Here is a 26,081-nt window from a genome sequence, read left to right as displayed (position 1 = left end):
ATATTCGAAAAGGTTTACTAAATTGAAATAAAATTGGACTTGATTCTGTTGTCAGATGGATTAAAACAGTGACCTAAATATCGTCGGTTCCAGGAGCTCTCCAGACAATACCATTGATTCCTCCAATACAAACATGTTTAATTGCAGTGTCAATACTCTCTACCTTCTGAAATGCCAGTCAGAGATTATAATTAAATCCTCGTACGTCGTTTTGGCGTGTAGTAACCTCAGGCAATGCAGAACTTTTTTATTTGGACACTGAGATGAAGTAGGGAGAGACATGGTACTTGTACAGTGGGATGAGCATATTTGATTACGATATATGGCTGATAAAGAAGCCAACATTCTCATGAGATAATTCATGTCGACACTTAACGCCGTTACACGGTAATAGGATGCGATACTATCCTGTCCAACAGCAAGGAAATGACAGGGTGGCGTTTGATCTATTGATTCAATAACAGGGTATAACCGTGGAAAAGTCTGGCGAGGCGTAAGCCATTTGTGTACACACGCTTGCCGGGTCCAATGGGGAGGGGGGGAGGGTGGCTGTTCACAATCGTCTCGCGGACTCGTCTAACCGGTTACTTTGCATAGATAGATAGAAAAATGCCCGAAGATTTATGACAAGACTTTAACCGAACACAGCCGATCCCTTATCCCACTGAAACATTTGTGAAACGGGTACCCGGATTCAGAGAGGGGGCGGCTGATGACGTAAGACACTGGACACTAAGGTACTGAGAATGCTGACAGACTCACTTGAATGACTTACCGCTCACCGCGTCTTAATTATGTACATGAATAGAAACCAACAGAAGATTTCATTCAAGAGACGGCTCGGTTCGTACTAGCAGACGACGGATTAACGACCTGTCAAAAATCGGTAAGCCAGACTCCAAGATGGCGGACTGGGTAGCAGACGACACCGGTGTGTACGAAAACGACCATTTCTTCAGCAGAAGCAGCTCGACCAGTAGTGGACGGTCCAGTGAAGGGGCGTCTGGGAGGAGGGACCACCGATTTAAAGCAGACGAGAACGAGAACTTGGACAGGACATCAATAGGCAGCGGGGCCAGTGCTTCTTCCAGCGAGAGAGGAATCAGTCTGAGTGGAGGCAGACAGCTGACTGAGGAGAGTCTCACAGACAGATACAGTGGGTACGTACTGGGTGTTCTGCAAATATATCAACCATATTGAGACAGTTATCAGGGTCCGGGATATATCAATTTGTGTACAGTTTCATATAAACGACAACAATCACAATTCGGATTCACGTTTAGCCAGGGCTGTTTATTTACTTGTGATATCATCATGTTCAATTATCCTCCATATTTTATGTTACATATACATTTCAATAGTAAAATTAGGTGCATGTAAATCTTGAACATTTTTTAGACTGAGAAACTGAGAAAATACAAGATAAAACTACCTAGATATATACAGTAAACTACATTTATAACGAACATGCTCATATAACGAACAGGCAGATATAAGAAACTACTTTTGGACCTGAAAACATTGTAGTCGAAATGTGTATAACGAACTACTGTTACAACGAATAAATACAATGGTCCCTTTGAGTTCGTAAAAGCGTAGTTTACAATAAAGATTTTCAGGGTTTGTGTTTACAATATATATTCATAGCCGGCTAATCTGTAGCTTATGTGGTAAACTTCTAAATTCAGTAATATCATGTAGGGGCACATTTTCAAACAGCGCGACATCAACAAAGAGAGTTAAAGAAAGGTATTATTGACTCTCGACACAATGGACCCACACAATAGAACCTGCCCCTAGGGGAACAGGGGCAAGTGACTTGTCAATAGATGGTGAGAGCCAAAGCCACTAAGTGCCGGTAAAACAAGAATTTGTTCTTGGTGTGGCATGTTTTGATAGGAAACCTGAAAACCCAACTACAATACCGTATGGAATTACATATGGCTGAGTAAATGTAGACATGGTCAGGGCCAATCTAATTAACTTGTGTTGACTTTTCTGAAAATACGTATCATTTGATCTATTTAGTGATTCTACATTCATATGATAGTAAATTAGTGTGACGCAATCATTATTTAAAAAACAATAATAATTTTACCTTCATTGGCCGAAATATATATTTTACACAAATCCCCATTCTATCCAAATATCGTGCTTTCATTCTAACAGCACACTTGGTTTAGTTTTTGTTGTAACATTAAAATTAAGACTGGCATGTATATTCCTTAACATTATTTAAGCATTTTTAATATATATCATTAGGAGTGTTCTCTTTTACTAAGACGTAACATATTATCTCTTTAGATCGGCTTTGAAATATGACAAAAACTCATACAAAACGTCTCAGTGTTGTAAAATACACCAACAACGTTATCGTTCACGCATAATAACATAGTAGAAAGACATGAACCCTGACGCAGTCTATGTTTGATATTGACAGTATCGCGATAGGATCACTTTGTTGCGAGCCACACACACCCCAACCCGTGACACATACATTCAGTCACGACATACCAGTCTCTATTCAGTAGATGGTCACGTAAAGATAAAGTTATAATGGTTGTGGTTAGGGTTAAAGTTTATGCCAATATCACGTGCAGGCCTAATAAACTTTCATTTGTTAAGATATATTTTATAATATGTTGAACTACATATTTTACGTTTCTTTGAATACTTTCCAAGTAAATGATTTTTTGTTTGCGGTTTTCGTTGTGAATTTTAAGTTTGTGAATCATGCATCTGTTCAAGACATAATAGCTACTGGGGCACGCCTGTAACGTGAGCTATGTAAATACACGGGATTTCTCATCAAAAGAGATCACGCGGAGCGGCTCTGGTCTGGAAGATATAATGTATTATGTGGTTATACTGGAATCAGAAGCGTCCTATCTTACCTGTAAACATACATCGAGGACAGAATACAATTAAAGCGTGACAAAGCTCCGGCGAAGTGTCAGCCTTAGCAAATGTTTAAAGATTAAAATTGCAGTGAACATTGCAGTAAACAGACATGATGTCTCAGTTTCATTCAAGGATCACAAACTAGGATCGAGAGCTAACATTCTCATAATGCACAACGAGTATCTGTAAATGTGACATAATCAAATAAAATCTTTGCTAATCGCAGAGTTCATTATACGATTACAATTAAAAAAGTGATAACACCCGGTGTTCCAGAAAAAGGAGAGTTTATCCTGCCTCACATGGTGGTCAGTAATTAATGGAAGTAGATCCATCGATATCGCTGGATAACCATGGGTCCTAGCAAGGACACAAGTATTTTGGTACCAGTATAAACGGTACTAATGATAATAGAAATTCATTCTATTCTATTATAAATGTTTCTGTGTAATTCTTTACTTCAAGACCAGCTTATCTTTAGTTTTCCATGAGATACGGGTAAGAATTGGTCTTCAGTAACCCATGCTTGTCGTAAGAGGCGACTTACGGGATCGGGTGGTTAGACTCTCTGACTTGACATGTCATCGCATCCCAATTGCGAAGGTCGATGCTCATGCTGTTGATCACTGGATTGTTTGTTCCAGACTCGATCATTTACAGACCGCCATCATATAGCTGGAATATTGCTGCGTGCGGCGTAACACTAAACTCACTCACTAGTCCTTCCATGCATGTTTTAGTGGTTTTTGTTGTTTTTGTGAACAGTTGACCAGCCTTTGCATGCGTTTGTAACGGGTGTCGCCGATAGGTCATAATACGTTCACCTTTACGCGAACACTTGATATAATCTTTATTTGAGAGAGATTTACAAACACCTATGGCATCGAACAACATACGCTACTTCTGTGAAAAGAAAGAACGCCGATTTACAGTTTAGTATGGAAACGCTTCACTTACTCCCGGTTCTGTATAATAAAATTGTAATATAATACCGCCATTACTATCTTAGTTTCCGCATCGACAAGCCTGCTCTGTTTCGCCATGTTTTAAATGTCACCGCTATTGTACCTACTCAACTAGACATAAGGCATCATTCCCCAAACCCCCATTCATCGTGCCTCAAGTATACGTTCTTACAGTAAAGACACTTGATACATACCCGGCTACTGATGGCGATGTTTTAGTCACAGGTGCCTCTTCCATAGAAACTGGATCAAACATTTTTCTGGGTGCGCCTACGAACCCTGGGGATACAATACAAAAGGGGATTTGTATTCTGCAAGGAGATGTTTTTAAAGAAGTATATGCAGCGTAAGGGGAGTTTGTGTTTCGCGTTTTCTATAACATTGCTACCTGTAGAGAAGCAGACAAACGGTCTCATTGTTTCTATGACAATACTACTTGTAGAAAATCAGGCATGCGTTTTTCGTTGCTTCTGGGTCACTGTTACTGAAAGAGTGACATGGATACACGTCTCGCTATTCCCAGCACGGTATTACTCGTAGTAAAGCAGGCATACACATCTCATGTTTTGTAGGGGACAGTTACTTACAGAGAAGCAGACGCTCATGCCTCAACATCTTACAGAAATGCAGGCACTCATATTTCGATATGTCTGTACTTGACCAACATATTTTGTCGTTTCATAGCTACTGAACCTTAGAATCTTAAACGCGGCGTAAAACCATACTCACTCACTCAGTAGACTTTTAAACCTCAAACAACTTTCGTTTTCCTAAAGAACCATGTTTTTTTAAGAATATTACTACACTCTAAGAAAGGTTCAGTGAACCCTTTGAAACCTAACACATTACTGGAGCGCTACACGCGATCTTCTCAGGTATCCGGTTGTATCAATAATTAAACCCTTTGTACAACACTATATGCTGACACATCTTTCTCGAGGCACTGCAGAAATAATATTTTGTCGCTAGTTTCAACCTGCTGATAAATGTCAATGTCATATGATGTACATCATCTACTGCTTTAGTTTTGTACATAGACTGTGTACATTGTATTCAATTGTAGTATTCCCACGTATTTCAAACCCAAAGATTCTCTCGTAAGCTGCCATTATTCATATACTAGGCACATAAAGAAACTGTGCATACAAAAAATTAAAATCTAAATTTATCAAACCTGTGTAGACACATAAGGATTTAAACTCAGAGATTAGTGACATGTATCCAACATGCATGCACGTGCCACGTTCCGTGACGTCAGTGGATTCGTCCTTAAGACGTGCAATACGTTGTTGCACGTGCATTCCGGGAAAGAGAAACAGAGCAAATGAATGCCACACAATACTGTCACATTGGAAAGCTCAACCCCTGCCCTTGCGATCGTTCAAAAACTTAAACGGCTATTGAAACGCATAGCATGCCAAGGCTCACGTCTGCACAACGTCATGAGGCCATTGGGATGGTCCGTGGGGGAATGTCTCAACGACAGGTGGCTGCACATTTCCACTGCCACCGGAACACCATTTCTGCACTGGTGAGACGCTACCAGAACACAAATGACGTCATCGATCGGCCACGTTCTGGACGTCCACGTGTAACAACGCCAAGACAGGACATATGGATATGGGTGACTCATCTTCGCCACAGGTTTCAGACTGCAGTGATGGCTGCCCGAACCATCCCAGGACTTCGCCGTATCCACCCCAACACAGTTCGACAACGTTTACTTCATCACGGGATCAGACCACGACGTCCCGCCATACGGCCTATCCTGACACAACGTCATCGACAAGCTCGCCGAATGTGGTGCCGAAATCATGTCCGCAGAGCCTTGTTTTGGTGGAGAAATGTTGTTTTTACAGATGAGTCCAGGTTTAACATTTCCCATAGTGATGGACGTCAACGTGCCTATAGACGCGTGGGAGAACGTTATGCACAGGCCTGTGTCTTGGAGAGGAATCACTTTGGTGGTGGTTCCGTGATGATTTGGGGTGGAATAACAGCACGCCAAAGAACTCCTTTGGTGATTGTTCAGGGCAACTTAACTGGTGTGGGCTACAGGGATCAGATTCTTCGACCTGTGGCAATTCCTTTTCTGCAACGTCATGGCCCTGGGTTAACATTCCAACAGGACAATGCCCGCCCTCATACGGCAAGGGTTGCTATGGATTTCTTGCAACACCACAACGTTGACTTACTGGCCTGCAAATTCACCGGATCTCTCCCCGAGCATGTTTGGGATGAGATGGATCGACGTCTACGCCGTCTTCCTCATCCGCCAGATAACGTCCTTGCACGTTTGATAGGCTCTATGCGTCGTCGATGCACTGCTGTTCTCAATGCCGATGGTGGACATACCCGTTATTGAGCTTGTGACATGTTCGTTTGACCCCTGTCCGGCTTGTGGACTCGTGACGTCATTGTGATTGACTTTTCAATTGAAATTCTCCCGACTTGTTATGGTCTCATGATCCCTCCATTAAAGTTTATATGTACCTTTGACATTGTTATCGTACTTATCAACTGGGATAATATTTTGACAATGCACAGTTTCTTTATGTGGCTAGTATATTATGGCATAACAATCTCATATTGGAGTTTATGCTAAACTCTCCCGTTAATTCAAACAGTTTAAAAGGCATTGCTTAGGCTAAAATATAATACTTATAAGATTTTCAATTTTCTCTTTTCATATGGATAATCGAGACTGGTTATTCTCTGGCGTTGACGATATGCATCTTCATGTATGTGTATGTAACAAAAATGCAACGTGCGTCAATAAGACGAATCATGAGTTTTTATTGGTTTCGATAGATCTTCTGCCTTGAATTGGTCACCATGTCAGGGAGGATATATTCACCTTTTCATCAACACCTTGTGTTATCATTATTTGATAATAATTCATAAACATATACTTATAATATAATCGGAATCGTCCAATGGACTCTGGTTTGAGCCCGGATTTCTAATGAATAAGGAAATGGTTTTGTGGCTAGTTTATGTGTAAGGCAAAGTCTATTTCCGGTCAGTGTATCAGCTCCTCACACAATCGATCATCTCACTGCACCTGGTGTATTGTCACTGTTCTAAAGTCGAAGGGTAGCTGGTGCGTTGATTCTGAAAGCTTCATCGGCTTATACCAGACGCACCTGAGATACAATGGTGGGCTACCTGCTTAGTTAAACGTGTGAACTTAAACTGTCCATGTCTTCTGAGCTAAATCCCTCAACCCCCAGATAAATTGCCGCTATATTGATTTTATCTTCGTCTCTTACCTCAACGCTAATGGACAAGTTGTATGTGACGTACAATTGTGCAGCAATAAATGGATGTGATTATTTGAGAAAAATCCTCGCATATTCAGAATTACATTATTATTACAAAAAAATATGTTGTGGTTTATAATGAGTACTGGGTGATCTAGGGGATTATGATGAAAAATATAATGTAAACACTGCAATTTGTAAGACGATAAAATCTTTGATACTGAAGTCATTCTGTTCTTTGATGCAACAAGAAGCTATAGGGACAACAGCATAAACATTGTGGTGATGCTACGCCAGTTGAACATCGATTGTTTTACCATGAATTATGAAATAGGTTTGTTCGCGAGGGTTCAGACAAGGCTGTAGCCTCCGTCCTGCTTCTTTGGCGATGCATGCCTAACGACTGTTCTGGTTGGCGGTATATCGCATGACGTGTTGATTCAGGTAGTCCACTAGCTTCTTAAACCCACACGGGGATCATAAGGTCAGTATTAGTCAATATGGAATCGTGCCCTACGTCTGGTTTGTAAATGTATAGACTTATTGTAAAGACCACTAAGTTGACACGTGTGAGAGATGGTCAGTTTTACTAAGTGTGCTGTGCGCGACTGAGGACGAATATCCCCAAAACGATGCAATCAAAGTATGTATGTATGTATGTATGTATGTATGTATGTATGTATGTATGTATGTATGTATGTATGTATGTATGTATGTATGTATGTATGTATGTATGTATGTATGTATGCATGCATGCATGCATGCTTGTATGAGTATGTATGTATGTATGCATACATGCTTGTATGAGTATGTATGTATGTATGTATATATGTATGTATGTGTGTGTGTGTGTGTGTGTGTGTGTGTGTGTGTGTGTGTATGTATGTATGTATGTATGTATGTATGTATGTATGTATGTATGTATGTATGTATGTATGTATGCATGCATGCTTGTATGAGTATGTATATATGTATGCGTGTGTGTGTGTATTTAAATACATACTTGATATCTACTGTATACGGTAAAGATTAACATTTCTTTGCCACAAGTAGAGCAGTATAAAGTTGTGTTAAGCATATGTATTTGTGCCAAAATGTGAATTTATGTCTTGTATAAACTCTTGTTATTTAGAATGCCGCAATCCACATTCAACATATGTTTATGTAATTATTCAAGTACCAAATGCATTTACACATAGAATGACAGCAGAATGTCGATAGTGTTTGAAAACAAGTTGAGAGGCCAAGTTTTGCAAGCATCAGTGAGAACCTTATAGAAGTACATACTTAGACGTACAACAACTACATGTCGACATCTGTATATGTAATGAAGAGTACTGTATGAGTACATATTCTGCAAACACCGAATATCAACTCTTCCTAAATCATTATTTTCATAATGGTAATACATCGCAAATAAGCATAAGAGAAAAGGTATCATGTTAATAAAGTATATTTGTATCTTATGATTACGTACACATGCCAATATACACGTGTGTGTTTTGCGAAGACAAACTGAATGTGCCTAAGCTGTTAACAACGTCAGTAATCTATCAATGCATTTGCAGCTGAAAACTCAATGTATCTCTCATAATACTCCATACTTAAATATGTTATGAATAAAAGTACGCCTGTTTGTATGTACCTGTGTTGAAATGGTAATTGCTGTGTGCAAAAGGTCAACGATGTGTATATATCCTGCCCTTCAAGAGTTTACAATGAAGTGTGACAGGAAATACATGCTCTGTTAAGAAGACCTTTGTGTAATGTATTTACATATATTTGGTTTTCAACAATAACATCACACACCGCTTCATAAACTGAGTTACGTATAATGTTGACGGTGGTTTTGAATTTTGATTAGCATTGCTTCTAGGACAACCGTACCGTTACCTTTACAATTCTCGAACACCATGGTCTATGCAGGTAGCAAAAGTAATGTAAGTCCCCATGGCCCCTAGTATGGTGATCTCCCTTCAGTTGTTGGCGATCTCTAGCCACTTTTTTATATTGTATTGTCCAAATAGTGCTATTTGTTTTAACTTTCTACGCTAGTTTTAAATCAAATTGCGATATTCTAGTTGTTTTACTGTCCTTCGTCGGCAGGTTTTTATAATATCTATATATATTCTATTTCCATGTCAAATGTTCTCGTCACGATATGGCTGCAATATTGCCGATGTGACGTTTAATTATAACTCACGCACTCACTCACTCACTCGAACACCATGTCGGGAACACCGGGTGTCAAAGCTGTAACTATACAGTGATTGATGAGTATGTTGTAGAATCTGTCCGACCCTCGTTGTAAGGAGTCTGTTCGTGTTCTTATGGCCGATATACGAATCTGAATTCCCTACGTCATTCCCTATTTGTCGATGCTAATGGCACCGTTTTGCCTCAATGTGTAAGGCGAGATTAGGAACTTTCAATTGGACTGACACGTGTGACATATGTCAATACCTTGTTGATTTCAAGTGTCGAGTTTGATATATTGGGATCAGTACACGCTTGAGATGTTTGTTGTTATTTGAGACAGCTTACATGCACAGACATAATTCTCATGACTATCGGGTGCTAAAATGTTAGAACATTAGCCAAGCGTCGAAGCTTGATATTACTGTATTTACGTGTTTAACGTATCAGATTTTGTTATAAATGTTTAGAGTTAATTGTTGGCAAGTAATACGTCGAATTCAAATACGATGATTACCAGCCATGTACAACAATAAGTAACATCAACACGATGTATCAAAAGGCCGTTTTCTATTTTGAATTCACATGTGGACATAACTAATGAATAATTTGGAAATTCTGTTACTTTAAAACGACTCCCATGAGAGATTGAAAACCTCAACGTCAGGTCTCGAATATCGAGTCTCGAGTTTGTAAAAGACAAACTAGTCTTAACAGATTTCTCTAATGAGTGAATGAGTGACACGTCTCAAGAAGACTCACTAACTCTTACCTTTTAGATCTTAGGGTGATATATTAAAACACCAATAAACATCATCCGTACGAACTATGAAGCACACACACACACACACACACACACACACACATACAACTATATCTCTCTATCTCTCTCTCTCTCTCTCTCTCTCTATATATATATATATATATATATATATATATATATATATGGACACGAATATAGGGGTGAAGTTTAGCAATGTACAGTACTGTTGTAATCTACAGATAAATCTGCAAAATAGTAAAACAACAGAATTTCCTTCCTTAATCTTCAGCGAGTGTACATTTATATACGAGAAACTATGCGTCATCAGTGTTAGAGTGGCACACCTCCCAAACCCCTGCTGTGAGATCAGTGGTGGGTGTCATTCTTACCAAGCCAATACATTAACGTGCAAATATGAAAGTCTAATACCAAGTATTTCATGATCTACCTGTCCTACTTCCCACATGTGAAATGTACACACTCTTCTCTGCTATTGACAAAGAAAAGTGCCACCTATTTCATACAAAGCCCGTTAGTCACAGGTACAATAGAATAACAGTTATCTGTTTGCGGAGGCGATTTGTATCCATTCATATGAAATACGAACGGTTTTCCTATACATTAATTTACATATATGTACACCCACCGTGTGAGAACCTGTTAAGTTTAGACACAAGGTTGTGGGAATAGGCCCTGGTAGCTACTGTTCTTTACACCTGAAAGGTAGGCTTCTAAACCTTTATCTATTGATGTGTATGATTTGTGAAATAATGTGTATCATTTGTGCTATAATGTGGCCGTTTACTATTATGTATGTCATAATGTGAATTATTTGTGACACAATACACGCGTGTATTGCAATGCTGAAATGTACAAGTTGAGTGTTGACGATGGACGCTGGCAGGTGTGTAGGGACGATATTCCCGCATATATACACAGGGGACACTACAGAGATAACAGTTACCTATATCGATGATGAGGAGGATGAGAGGTAAGGCATCACATTCAGAATAAGCTGTTGAATGAGTATAGTTTGATGCCGTGTTTAGCAATGTTCCACGGTAGGGGACACGCGGAATGGGTTTCACAGACTACACAATTGGGGCAAGGAGCCGAGCCCATAACCACTTGGCTATTCCACTTCTAAACTTCATAATAACCAAAATAACCAAACTGTTCGTAATAATATCCACAATCTCGACCAGATAAGGATAAATTCATCTTCTAAGTATGCATGTTTAGAGGAATTATGGAAAATATGCCGTTTTTGTGTGAATTAATGGGTATCATTTGTGCTATAATGTGGCCGTTTACTATTATGTATGCCATAATGTGAATTATTCGTGACAACAATACACGCGTGTATTGCAATGCTGAAATGTACAAGTTGAGTGTTGACGATGGACGCTGGCAGGTGTGTAGGGACGATATTCCCGCATATATACACAGGGGACACTACAGAGATAACTGTTACCTATATCGATGATGAGAGGTAAGGCATCAAGTTCAGATTAAGTGATTGAGTGAGATTAGTTTTATGCCGCGTTTAGCAATATTTGACACGCAGAAGGGGTTTCACAGTACATTAACTGGGGCAGGGAACCCAGCCCATAACCACTTGGCTATCCCACTTCTAAACTTCAGAATAACCAAAATAACCAAACTGTTCGTAATAATATCCACAATCTCGACCAGATGAGGATAAATGTATCTTCTAAGTACGCATGTTTAGAGGAATTATGGAAAATCTGCCGTTTTTGTGTGAATTATTGTTCATTGTTTAGTAACAATATCATATGGGAACAGCATTGTGAGGACGGAGGATAGTGTTCGTTGAATTAGTCAATGAAAAGGGTTTTCAGGCAATACAAGACTTAAGAGATTACTTTGAATATGTCGCGAAAATTGTGTTTAGTTTTTACTCGTGCGGGAAGCGTGACCATCCAGAATACTTGGAATGTCTGACATTTTAATTTGTATGATTCAACTTTCCATCTCTGAACTAACTAAACTTTGACATCAACAAATCAGATTACAATCTGCTTTTGAGGACGAGATCAAAGAAGACATATTCTTCCTTTTTAAGCATCTCAAGCATGACAACCATCCATGATCTCATTAAGTCTTTCCTGTGTGGCGTGTTATGTCAACCCCTGCTTTAAACAGTCGGCAGTACAAGGGGTGACGTCATAATCATTGGCTTGCCTATTTAAATGACTAATACTACTATCCTAATGGGAAGGTGTCACGGAGATAGTTCACTCTGAGTTAGCGATTGAAAACAGTTCAGAGTGTTGTACTTCTCTATAATGTGACAAAAGTGACTGCATGTACAAATATAGATGAAATCTATTCGTTTGTTCCAACATAATCAGTCAGTGCGGTCTCGAGTGGATTCTGGATTCACCTGGATTCAGTTTGTTTATAAGGCTGTGTCGTATGGCAGGAGTACTCATGTTCAGGCAACAAGCACACATGTGTTTGCAAATTGCGAGTTGCGGATGCTAATGGTAGCATGCCATGTTCACGAACACCTGGTGTCATCTGTGATTTCAGCAATCAGTTCAATTTTATTCCATTTTAAAGTGTATTACTTGTTATACACAATGTACTGTCGCCGGTAATCAGGATTGTAAATGTTTTGGCGTTATTATTGTAAATTCAAGTGTGTAACAGTTCACAAAAAAGTATTATGCAAAGCATACCAAATGCAAACCGTTCTATACATGGAACAGATTCATGAGTTAAGCTTCTCAATGAAGTCTACGAACAGGTCACCCTGACAGCTTAAAGCAGATGTTCGAAATACAAACGAAAAACAAACAGAACGAGAACGAGTCCTTTATAAGATGTACTTGAAGTAGATTAGTTCCTTCAAATAAATCACATTGTCATGGTAACGTGGAAAACTAGAGAAAAAGAAGCAAATTAATTCCATTCTCCTTGGCCACAATGAAGATGGATTGATACAGTTCTCAGCATAATAGCGTCATTGACATGTAGATAGGGATTTAAAACAGATCCAAATCCACATCTCACACCTTTGTTGACATACTACCTTGTTAGCATCTGGTTATCGTTAAAGAGGCCCACGTAGGAATGTTATGCCCTCCCATGCTAGGGATCTTACAAGGCGAGACCCACGGGCAGTCGGTCTGACATTTCCCTCATGCATTACTTCATCATTGTAGCTGTCTCATGTGAGTTTACATGTACACTAATCGAGACGTATGGTTAAGGCATATATATAAAGAGGGCTTTACATGGTCGCTGGAAGGCTGAGGTCAAGATGGCTCGAAAATATTTATCACGGTAAGGACTGTGGAATGGTTGGCTGTTTGACTTGAGAATGAGATTCTGCAATCTTTGTTATATTTCTCATTTAATTAGTCCCTTTGACTTAATATAGTTGTGTTTATTCATGTTCATATATCATGTAAAAATTGTATACTTGTATCAAATGTACACAAGCACACGTGTGTATTTTGCAAAGATGTGCTGCAACTGTTAACACCGTTGGAGGGCTATCAATGCAACTCAAAACGCAATTATCTCTCTTAATACTCCATGCTTCAATACGTTATGAATAACAGTGAGCCTACTTGTATGTACATGTGTTGAAATGGCAATTTGGTAAATGGCTTGCTGTTTCATATGATGATGAAATTATGCAGTGTTATTTATATTCCTTATTTACTTAATCCCTTTGACTGAATGTAGTTGTGTTTTTATTATTGTTTCCTAGTGGTAGTTCTTCTTCTTTCTACTGTTGTATGGTTTCCTATAGAATATTATTTTGATTTCTTTCGTATTCAGTTTGATAACAGTTTGATAGATTTCTAGATGCATGTACCTTCCATATAATAATGAAAGTCTCGAATTTATCTCTTCAAGGACCGATTTCATGTGTCACATCATTTGACGTCATACCCGTCTAACCCAATCAAACGCTTTATTAATATTTTTGTGTGACATTTTTATCATGTCCATATTGCAAAAAACTACAATAAATATCATGTTCATGCAAAAATGAAATACAAGTAACCTTAAATATACCTTTAGGGAAACAGGTCACTACCATCAAAATATCATTTTGAAACCAGACAATAAATAAGGTTTCCAAATTTGCGGACAATTACTCGGAATGCGGTGCTTGGAATAGAGACGAGGCATATATTCACCAAGTGTTTACACAACCTAGATCTAGGTCACGCCTATAATACTCCATCATTCACGACTGTGTCACGTACATAAATCTAATATTCACGGCAGTTTACTGGAAACCTGTTTCTATCCATCACATTGTCGAAGCAATAAACGTCCACGTTGTCCTCTACATATTAGGAACAAGGACGAAGGGTGTACTGCGTATGCAAAGACACCAGAAAATCTTAAATTTAATCACTTCATAAGCTTTTTATATCTTCATTACCCTGTTTAATGTGTAACATCTTCATTAACAGGTAACACTTTCGATAACGTGTAACCATATGTAGTAACACCTTAATTTCCTGTTTTATAAGCATGTTAATATGTTCATTCATTTTTGACCGGTAGTCTAGCTAAAGGCTGGTTTAGTCTGAGTGAGGTATACATGTTATACTACAGCATGGAATCTCAGTGGAATAGCTCCATGAAATTAGCACTATGACAAACAGCCCCCTAACCCACCACGCACGTCCGCAGTGTATGCACATCGCCATAGAGGTTCAGTCATTATTAATCCCCATTATCAACACATCAGATATAATTTCCAACAACTACATCAGTCATATACAAAACAATACAGTATGTTTAGGGAGAAGTAGCAGGTGGTCATGCCATGTGACGTTTCAGCATGTCTCATAAGTGATTCCTCGATAAATTGCTACCTTTATCTGTACTAGTCATTTTAGTGGGTAATGATCATGGCTCTGTGTTGTAAAATGTAGTGTTGCTAATGACGTCATAAAAAAGTTTTAAATCGTACTGGTAGATATATGACAACAGTGTGTTGAACTTCTACACCGGCAGTGATATGTCACTTTACAGATTATAGAATAAAGACGACAGAACCCATTCCATGGTCATAAGAATACTATTTCAAATGGTAAAAGTAGGGTCCATTGTATATTTCCGACTTAAACCTGAATATGTGTGTATGAATTACAATCAAATACTGATGATATCATCTGACACAAGGTGTCCATGTTACGATTACGACTATAACATGAGAATCTGTTTATGAATCACTAACGAATGGTGATGATAGCAGGTATTTACCAGAAGGTAAGAATACGCTGGCCCCTATTGGCACCTGTCATAAACACATGCAAAGGCAGCCAATCTCGACTGAATCTCGAAATAGGGAAATACCCTTCAAAAGTCTACATTAAAAGTTTTGGAGCGAAACGTTTACAAACTTGACCTGATATTGTTTATAATGGGTTCAAACATATCCGATACGTTTTTATATAATACACACAAATTTCGATACATACGTTTCTGTACCTCGACCATAGCTACTCTATTCTTATATCCGATCTGGACTTTGGAATAGTCACGACGTTGTGACCATTACCATTAGTCTAGTACTACGAGTCTTGTAACTGAAACGTATTGTAGAATGGATTGCTCCAGTGTGTGTACACAGGCAACAGGGCAGGGTCAATTAGTTGAAATAGATCAGACTGCACACAGAGCTGCTCCTTGGCTACCTCAAACAATCGACCTATCAACAATGGAATGTTATCAGCGGTAACATACTTCTATTGATTCAAGTTTTATTGACGTCGTCACCTAAACTTAGTTACAATGGAATGTCGTTGTAGAAATAGACATCTGTGCACATGGTTCTGGGGACAGAAATATGAAAACATTTCCTCAATAACTGGCATCTGGATGGTTCTTTACCAACGAATTTGTTTATAAGACCATTGCAAACTGTTATTTTTAATATAATGTAGATGTTATCAAAACTTCCATTTTCGTTGTTTTAGATTTTGAAAAAAATTCAGATGAACAGGACACAAAACAGTACCGCTTCTCACCACCCCTCTTACATTGTCTCTGTGTCTCTGTCCTTCATTCTCTCTCCAAATACACTCGGTATATGTGGGCGGTCTGGACACACTATATGCACATGTAGGGCGGTATTAGCTGCATTAAGTATTGCACATACTAGTGTTATTCCAACCGTGAACCTGGTGTATTGTTCCGAGAACAGCATTTACTCTGCCTGACTTGATAGGAATTAGGTCTCCTGTTTTCCAAGTACCTGTTGAAACTTGAAATGTCTATAACTTCATAATGCACGAACTGTGAGCACGTGTATCTCTGATATATCTACCTATATGTTACATCCGAATGTCCGATTTAATTTCTCTATTCAGTTTACCTCCTGCTGTCTTTAAGTATTAAAAGAAAAGGCACACAATAGACGAATGCGCACATACATTTAGTCAACAGAAAATAACCTATATGAAAGAATCGCAAGAACAATATTAGGAGAAAAATCATATAACTTCTTAACTTTGACGAAACGTTTTATGATAGTCATACATTAAGCAGTCTTATTCCGCGAAAATGTTTATGCAAATGTGCAAGTATGTTACTCAAATTGTATTTTGAAAATATCGAAACGTCATCATACTGAAACCGTGTTTATTTATTACAAAGGCACCATAGAATAACTGAAGATTTGCTCTCATCAGATTGAACATATTGCTTATCCTCAATGCTGACGGTACTATCAACAAGTGATCAGATAAAATACAAATAAACTATTGACGATGAGGTCACAAAATAACATGAAATGTCAATATATTCTGAAAATGAGTCGACCCTTGTTACAACTACTTAACGTTTTAGGGAAACCTATTCACCGGAACGCTGCGGGGTTATATTCTCCATCCTTACCGATTTGTGTCGATGTCAAGATTTGCATGAACGTAATACTGACGAACCCGCTCCTGGTGTTACCCAGGTCATCTTTGGGCGCCCATTTCTTCTGGTTTAGGCTAACTTTTCACCTGGTGTCAATAACACTTTACATATTTTTTATCTATCAGACGTCACAGTCTACAGCATATAAATGGTCCAACCTAACATCTAGTCACCCAACTATGTGTCCCGGGATATAGTGAGCCTAAAGAAATTGTGGATTTTGGTCCATTCCGATGATATGAAGTCATTGATCATTCATGTAGTAAATTACATGAATCAGTAAATTGCTTCCACTGCTGAATAGCACCACCCATTTCCCCAGCATCTAAGCCAATGCATTCTAGTGTAGCTCTCCCAACTCAGTCATCCACGACACTGTCACATATATGCATACCTATCATCACAAGCCCTCATAAGGTAATAGTCTCTAGTGGTTGTCTCAGGCGTGACGTGATCAGGACAAAATCGTAAGGCTTGACTTCTCAGGACCGTAATAAAAGAGGTTGTGAGAGTTTTTACATATCGAGCTACATTTGTTTTGTTCAGTGGCTCAAGAAAGGTTGCATAACTCAGAGTTTATCCGCCGACACCGACACCCGCCGATGTCAACTAGAGTGCTTTTCTAGACCCTGGATGAGATTTATTTACTCGGGGAACAAAGAACAGTTCTGGTCAGCTGGGTTTTCGCCCTCGTTCCTACCAGACCCAGCCATGGTTCAGCAGTAAGCGGTACAGCCCAGGCTCATACGTCTGCTCATCTCGTCTGCTTACACCTCTCCAGCAGACGACAATATGAGCGGTGGAATTACATTGCTGCGAGTTGTTCATTCCGAATCGGGAAAAGTGGTCTTTATAAATGGATCAAATCGTATGCTATCTGGTCATCATGGATTAACAGGAATGAGACGGGCAGAGAGTAGCTTTGAGGCAATACGTCCGAGAAAATATGTTCCTTTTCACGCAAGCAGCAGGAGTATGAACGACCTGAGGTGAGACGACAGGCTTATACCTTTTGAAAGATATCGGGTATCAGTGTACTGGTTGCTCTTATCTGAACCTTTGCGGTGTTGTAAACTCGTCTGGGGCATCTGCTGTATTTTCTGTACTTTTTGTGTGAAATACGTACAGCGAAGGTACAAGTATTCATGCTGACATGTAGTTACATTCATCCGTAACATGGTTACACCTACAACGTGTATATGTAAATATTATACATGGACTATTGAAAATCAGGATTGAGACCAGGTGTCAAACACGTCAATAGGTTGTGTATTACTTATGTAGTGAGTCAGTGAGTGAGTATTGTTTTCCCCTCTTCTAGCAATATTCCAGCAATATCACGGTGGGGGACACCAGAAATGGGCTTCACACATTGTACCCATGTGGGAAATCGAACCCGGGTCTTCGGCGTGACGAGCGAACGCTTCGCCCACTAGGCTACCCCACCACCCCATTACTTCTGTAAATCTGTACATTGTTTCAGCGTCAACTGGCTTGATCTATCCCAGTATACAAAGAAGCATGTTCCTATTCTACACATGAAGTGGTATTAAGGCGTTAGCTGCCACATTTATCTACACTTAACCGGTATTTGACGGATAACCACAAAGGCATAACAGTCTGTCATGATTAAACATTCGACGACAAATTTGCACACCCCAGAACAATCAATGCTTGCGTTGAAAAGGGTATAACTATTGTATAAATAGGTTCGGAGGGAAAAACTTTTTCAAAAGGAATGTATCATCTGAAGTATTCTTTCTGATAAAACTGGTTCTGAAATAGGCCTTCGAAAATAGTCCTCTATACATGTTTAGTGACCCGGAGAGATCTTTCTGCGTTGCACTGATGTAGAACCCCTTATCACAATCCTCACATAATAGTTCTGATGTATGGCTCTATTTCTATTGATATATATTCAACTCATGAAGTTGGTATTTATGGCAGCGTTTGAATGATGCCTTTCATCTATCCATGCTTGAGTACATTTGGGTATCAACAGGGATTTTTACCTACACGGTTTAAGATTACAGATGCTGTCAATTTCTTTTCATTTGACAAGCACGGAAATATATGGAGACCAGGTTATTGTATCAAGGGTGTCATCTTGAATTATGAGACGTGATGACGCGCAGTGATGTCTTCCTCTCAGGTGGGATAGCTTTTCCGGATGTATATGATTACATTAATTATTGATTACAAATATTTATGTGTACACTCCCAACTGCGATTACACACATGGGAACTAGGTCGTAGCATGAATTCTGCATCAGTTCACGTGGGAGGGCCCAGACCATACACAATCTAATGATACTAAATAATGGTACTAAGAATGTGCTCCACACATTGTACCTGTATGGGTATTCAACATGAAGAGTGATCACTTTAATAGCCAAGCTACCCACCAGCGGTCTGTCATCGCGAAAACCTAAACCTGCAATAGGTGTCTGGTGCGGGAGAAAGGTTTTACCCATATGAGAAATGTAGTAGGTTCTTGTTCCAGATCATAGCGCTTCGACCGGGTTTAATATGCGACGGTGTAACGTTCGTAATGTAATGTAATGTAATTACTATATAATAATGTAATGTAATGTCTATATAATATATATATATGATATGAATGATAATATATGATATAATATAATATAATATAATATAATATAATATAATATAATATAATATAATATAATATAATATAATATAATATAATATAATATATAACTGTACATGTTTTAGTCGTTATAAACCGGACATGACAGCAAATATTAATGGAAACAGGTCGTTCTGACGTCAGCTAGAATATCCCCCTCTACATAAACCTCACCTTCCGTTGTGAAAACCCATTTATTTTACTGACACGTTCGTCACGTTGGGAATTGGTAGGTGTAGAACACTGGTGGTGGATGGGCCGACGTCTGTACAGACAAATGGTCAGTCTGTCCTAGGTGACATGTGAACACCAGCAATTCCTGGCTTTCCAGCGTGACTGGAACAATTTACTCGCACCTTGGGGAGTGATGCTGAAGAAACATACTTCAACAAAGACCGCATTATTAGAATATAATTGTAATGGCTCAAAAGGCTCTTTTTACACATACTCGTACATGGAGATGTACTCGTACAATGTTTCATATCAAAGTGCCACATTTGTGAGTGTTTAGGAAGTTCTAACATACCTTAACTCTTACTTATCGGCTAATGTATTGGATTATGTAACCTTATGGAATATCTTTGAATGGTATTATTGTTAACGGAGAATTAGCCTTAATAACGCTTCAGTTGGTGGCTATAGTAGACATGGTTGAAGGGAAAGCTGGTCAGGACTTGTTTGTGAACCCGTTCCTCAAAGGTCACACACTATGTAGTCCTTCATCCAGCACTAGTGCACGACATGGGCGGTATAATTATTAAGATATCGAGACACTAAATGATCCGTAAAGATATACCCACTGGCTGCTAATATATTTTAGATTATCACCATTCTCCTGTCTAGTGGAGTGAGTTTGTTTAAACATATAGTTGGTATATCAGTTACAATATTGTCAGATGGATAATACACAGTTACATTATTATGAAAGCCACGAGATGCAATGTTATCGATGGACAAAGCAGTGATAGGATAGCTGATTATGAAAGATATATATAGATGTATCCTCCACCTCCATAATATCAATGCATACTGATTTGGAACAGGCGGATACATTCCTAATTGTTTTACCATCTGGTTATGAAGGATATATATCGGTGTATCCTCCACCTCCATAATATCAATGCATACTGATTTGGAACAGGCGGATACATTCCTAATTGTTTTACCATCTGGTTATGAAGGATATATATCGGTGTGTCCTCCACGTCCATAATATCACTGCATAATGACTTGGAACAAGTGGATACAATCCTAATTGTTTTAACATCTTTTTATGAAGGACATATATCGGTGTATTCACCACTTCCATAATATCACTGCATAATGACTTGGAACAAGTGGATACAATCCTAATTGTTTTAACATCTTTTTATGAAGGACATATATCGGTGTATTCACCACTTCCATAATATCACTGCATAATGACTTGGAACAAGTGGATACATTCCTAATTGTTTTAACATCTTTTTATGAAGGACATATATCGGTGTATTCACCACTTCCATAATATCACTGCATAATGACTTGGAACAAGTGGATACATTCCTAATTGTTTTAACATCTGATTATGAAGGATATATATCGGTGTATTCACCCACTTCCATAATATCACTGCATAATGACTTGGAACAAGTGGATACATTCCTAATTGTTTTAACATCTTTTATGAAGGACATATATCGGTGTATTCACCACTTCCATAATATCACTGCATAATGACTTGGAACAAGTGGATACAATCCTAATTGTTTTAACATCTTTTTATGAAGGATATATATCGGTGTATTCACCACGTCCATAATATCACTGCATAATGACTTGGAATAAGTGGATACAATCCTAATTGTTTTAACATCTGATTATGAAGGATATATATCGGTGTATTCACCACTTCCATAATATCACTGCATAATGACTTGGAACAAGTGGATACATTCCTAATTGTTTTAAGATCTTTTTATGAAGGACATATATCGGTGTATTCACCACTTCCATAATATCACTGCATAATGACTTGGAACAAGTGGATACATTCCTAATTGTTTTAAGATCTTTTTATGAAGGACATATATCGGTGTATTCACCACTTCCATAATATCACTGCATAATGACTTGGAACAAGTGGATACATTCCTAATTGTTTTAACATCTTATTATGAAGGATATATATCGGTGTATTCACCACTTCCATAATATCACTGCATAATGACTTGGAACAAGTGGATACATTCCTAATTGTTTTAACATCTTTTTATGAAGGATATATATCGGTGTATTCACCACTTCCATAATATCACTGCATAATGACTTGGAACAAGTGGATACATTCCTAATTGTTTTAACATCTTTTTATGAAGGATATATATCGGTGTATTCACCACTTCCATAATATCACTGCAAAATGACTTGGAACAAGTGGATACATTCCTAATTTTTTTAGCAGTTGGTATGGTATCTTGGTATGATATCTTGGTATGGAGTGCCATGTAGGTTGGATGTTGGGGAATGTCTTTGTTATGTCTCCCCGGTGCAGGTACAGACAGGACAAGTGGCTTGTTTGTCATGGCCAGTTGCTGTAGGTGACATTGAACATGCCCTTTGGTCGCCGGTTTCTGTTAAGCGGTAAATATCAGCACAAAAACACTTCCATAATCCTCCCATAAACATCCGACCATTATACGAGTCCATTCTTATCACGAGCATGTGTTTATGAATTACTATTTGGTAGTAAGATGATACAAGGTGTTCGGGCTAAGGTGATTCATGCGAATTGAGATGCATACGCAGTGTATATTTAGCTGCACTGAGGCTATCCAACATCAATACATCGTGTTCTTGAATTCACTTTCTGCACATTGTACATTGTCATGGTAGGTATACGTTAAACACAGTGGTGTCCCTCCTTTTGAACAACGCCCACCTCCTCCCCACAACACCCACCCACCCAGTCTCATATCAACCCTGTACAACACAACCATCTTACTCTTTATTTGCTTTTGTTATTACCTACATAAAATATGTCGCCGACATATCACGCTAGGTGAAGATCCTTGTAGATAAAGTTGACAAAAACACCAAGGTATTTCAGATATTTCAGCTTAGTTTCAAAGCAGGCGTGGCGAAACACAATATATCTGTAAACATAGTAAACCTGTATTTTCTTCTGAATATCAACTGATGTCCTAAATCTCTATGAAAGCATGGGCGTGCCTGTGACAATAGTTAGAATAGATTATGTCTATGAAAGAGCAGAATGGCCTGGTCCAGTTTCACCGCATATGTAAATACGTTTAAAATTATTTCTTCAGCCAACTAGGTTAAGCAGCCTTGTGGTGGCAAGTTAATGTTTTCTTAAACGGTTCAGCTATTTATCACTGTGCATGTTTGTCACTGGGCTGGACAATTTGTTATAGATGTCATGTGTAGGGAAATATAGTGTATTCATAATCCCCTTAGCCGCAGGGATAAAACACAAACATGTCCAAAATGCTTGGCATGTGACGAATTCTTTCAAAAATAAACGTTTTGTCTAAACCTTCAACAGAGAGAATTAACTGCCAACTTGTAAAGACCTTTGTTTGCTGTCACCTGAAGCCAATATTGTTCTAATGTAGTCAGTGATTTATATTGTGTGAATGTTGTTTTGTCCTTAGTGAACAACATTCAAGATGTATAAAAGTGTCAGATGTATTCTAGAGCCGAGGCAGTGGTTGGTTCAGACCGTCGGGGTATGGTGGCACAGGTACAAACAGGTGTTACACGGTGACCACTCAATTCCCTTTCCAATCCAGTTTTACGACATGTAGTTGGTAGAGGCTGGGGTCATAGTTTCCCCGCAAGAGGGAGTTACGATTCGCCAACAATTTATTCAGTAACTTGGTTAGCACAACAGGATCTTATTGTAACCTTGTGACACTATAAGTGACATTTACAGTTATTTATTGTCACATAAGCAAGGCAACCGGAATACGGTCAGAATGCGAATGACCACATTGGACAGAACATTACATATCTGTTACCCATCAGACGGTCGTAGAAAGGCTTAACACTAACTATGTCTTCTTTCAGAATCAGCACGAACGGGTCGGCTCCACGGATTCCACCAAAGGACTCCATCATCACCGGCAAGATGAAGAAACCTGCTCCGAGTGTGCCTTCCATTGTAACATGTGAGTTTCCATGCGAACGCTGATGTTAAACGAGTTAATATCCAAAGTGTACACCACGAAACATACTAAATGTAAGGCTTCGTTAACATTCGAAAGTTAGAAACGTTTTGATTCGCGAACAGGTGCTCCCCAGGTGCGAACAGGTGCGATTTATATAAGTAATACACAACCTGATGATGTGTTTGACACTAGGTGTCATTCCCAAGTGAGTCAGTGAGTTTAGTTTTAGACGCTTTTAGCAATATTCCAGCAATATCACGGCGGTGGACACCAGAAATGGGCTTCACACATTGTACTCATGTGGGGAATCAAACCCGGGTCTTCAACGTGATGCGCGGACGCTTTAACCATTAGGCTACCCCACCGCCCCGGGAATGAAAGAAATCCGTGATGTGCTAGTGCTGAAGCACAAGGTTTCTCAGTGCTATTCCCGTGCTGTATATCACCAAAGTGATAAACTTAGACATAGACATAGACTACGTTCATTCTCTTCAAGCTGACCCATGATGGCATAACTGAAATTGCGTTCAAGCTACCCAACTCACTCACCCGTCAGAAACTGTATCAGCTTAAGGGTCTGTTGCATGATGTAGCAAATGGTCCACAAACGCTAAGCTCGAAATTATATGCGGAAATTAACTCATTCCTGATACCTGATGTGACAGATGGACATACTGACCAATAAAAACGTACGGGAGGTCGCAGAATTTCTGCATAAAAGCAACAATTAAACTAACAAGAACAATTATGAAGACAGTTCTATATAATTATTATGTCTTTCAGCTCCTGTGGATTCAATCCCAGAGGAAGACATTACAATACCAAACGACGGCTGTCTCCACAACTTCACCGCCGACGAGATGGCCACCTTCTTCCGGTACATGCGCGTTGAAGACAGGCTCATCAACCACATGCATCGGAAAGGCCTTGACGGCAAGAAGTTCTCTCGTCTCAAAGAATCCGAAATGGACGGGCTAGGCCTGAATAACCCAATCATCAGATACTTTAAAGAAAAGAGCGTGAAAAGGACCAAAGGGAGAATGCCTTTTCTACTATGATTTGAATCAAAAGGACAATACAACTCTCAGGATATGAACATAATTTGAGCAGTAAACCCGGAAACCACATGCATGTTCCTGCTCAGGACATTGGTGACATGACCCGTTCAACCACAATTGTGTGTTCATCTTTGTGCGAAAGAGAACTGTTTCGGGGTGACTCTTGGTGATGTCTATCAAACAAAAGTTACTGTTAATATGTGTATCTTTACACTGAACCTGGATATATTTCATATATGTTTATGTTTCAGGATATTTTCATAAACATAACATCAGATGTCGCAGAAATGTCTCTACACATTGTAATTCATTAAGGGATTTCACACATTCCATTACATACATCCTTTGCGTTTCAGTATATTCATAATACGCAAACATCATAAGGCCATTATATATTCTAATGCGTCCAATGGTGATATCAGGCTATATTCAGGTCATGCATTTTTCAATTATTACAGGAACCATAGCATTGAATGCTGAACTGTACATAGATCATATACAACTTCAAATCAAAATTATATCAATCCTCATTACATATTGTGATATTTATCCTCGATTGAACGTGACAAAGTGTAATCTATGTATGTATGTATTTATCGAGAATATATCATTTTCATGAATGAATTTATTGTTACCAATCGCAATGAAACGGACGCTCAAAAGGGATAGTATAACTGAGTGACGATGAAAGTGAGCAGTGTTCGTTGTAAAACGAGAAAAGTGAAACGAAAACAACATGAAGCAACCCTTTCAGTGGAAACTCTTCAATTTCTTAAATGAACTCCAAGGTTTAATTGTGTCTTGGTTTTGTACAAGCGTTGACAAGACTCTTCCGTTTATTACTTGCACAATTCATTGAACCATTACAACAATTATTTGTACCTAAAATAGTTGTTAAATGTTGTGATTGTTGTCAGTGAACAACACCAATGATGGAATTCCCTTTTAAGTGACATTATAATCTGCGGGCTAGTCGTTACTGGCAACAAAAGTTGGGATGATCGGATGGTATCAATGTTTACAGGCGAGGAAGGAGAACTATATGTAGAGTCGTTTTATGTAACTTGTGACAGTAGCATCCCGTATACTTACGGCCCTGGTTGATGTTCATACTATCAACCACTGGTCTCTAAGGTCTTTGTCTGATTTTACATATCTGACTGTCAGCATACAGTATGAATCAAAACCCTGA

The 26,081-nt window shown here is 38.8% G+C and overlaps 1 protein-coding gene across 2 annotated transcripts; it reads left to right on the top strand.

The window, feature by feature from the left end:
• Positions 1–667: 667 nt before the first annotated feature.
• LOC124257553 lies at positions 668–25,509 on the top strand. Of its 2 annotated transcripts, none has more exons than XM_046691651.1 (3): positions 668–1,160; positions 23,731–23,831; positions 24,615–25,509. In XM_046691651.1, exons 1-3 carry the CDS (start codon positions 904–906, stop codon positions 24,887–24,889), a joined length of 633 nt encoding a protein of 210 aa, XP_046547607.1. In that variant the 5' UTR covers positions 668–903; the 3' UTR covers positions 24,890–25,509. The 2 variants fall into 2 exon arrangements, with proteins under 2 accessions (XP_046547607.1, XP_046547608.1); XM_046691652.1 differs by lacking the exon at positions 668–1,160 and adding an exon at positions 17,473–18,001.
• The last annotated feature ends 572 nt before the right edge of the window (positions 25,510–26,081 follow it).

Source organism: Haliotis rubra, unplaced genomic scaffold (genome assembly GCF_003918875.1).
Source record: "Haliotis rubra isolate DU_JTF1 unplaced genomic scaffold, ASM391887v1 Scf666, whole genome shotgun sequence".
Taxonomy (NCBI): domain Eukaryota; kingdom Metazoa; phylum Mollusca; class Gastropoda; order Lepetellida; family Haliotidae; genus Haliotis; species Haliotis rubra.
This window is presented reverse-complemented; position numbering and strand designations above follow the sequence as displayed.

Bases quoted from the DNA above. Each gene is read 5' to 3' on its own strand.
- LOC124257553 (XM_046691651.1), top strand. From the start codon at position 904: ATGGCGGACTGGGTAGCAGACGACACCGGTGTGTACGAAAACGACCAT. The intron at 1,161-23,730 runs GTACGTACTGGG...GTCTTCTTTCAG, and splicing joins CTCACAGACAGATACAGTGG to AATCAGCACGAACGGGTCGG. The intron at 23,832-24,614 runs GTGAGTTTCCAT...TATGTCTTTCAG, and splicing joins TGTGCCTTCCATTGTAACAT to CTCCTGTGGATTCAATCCCA.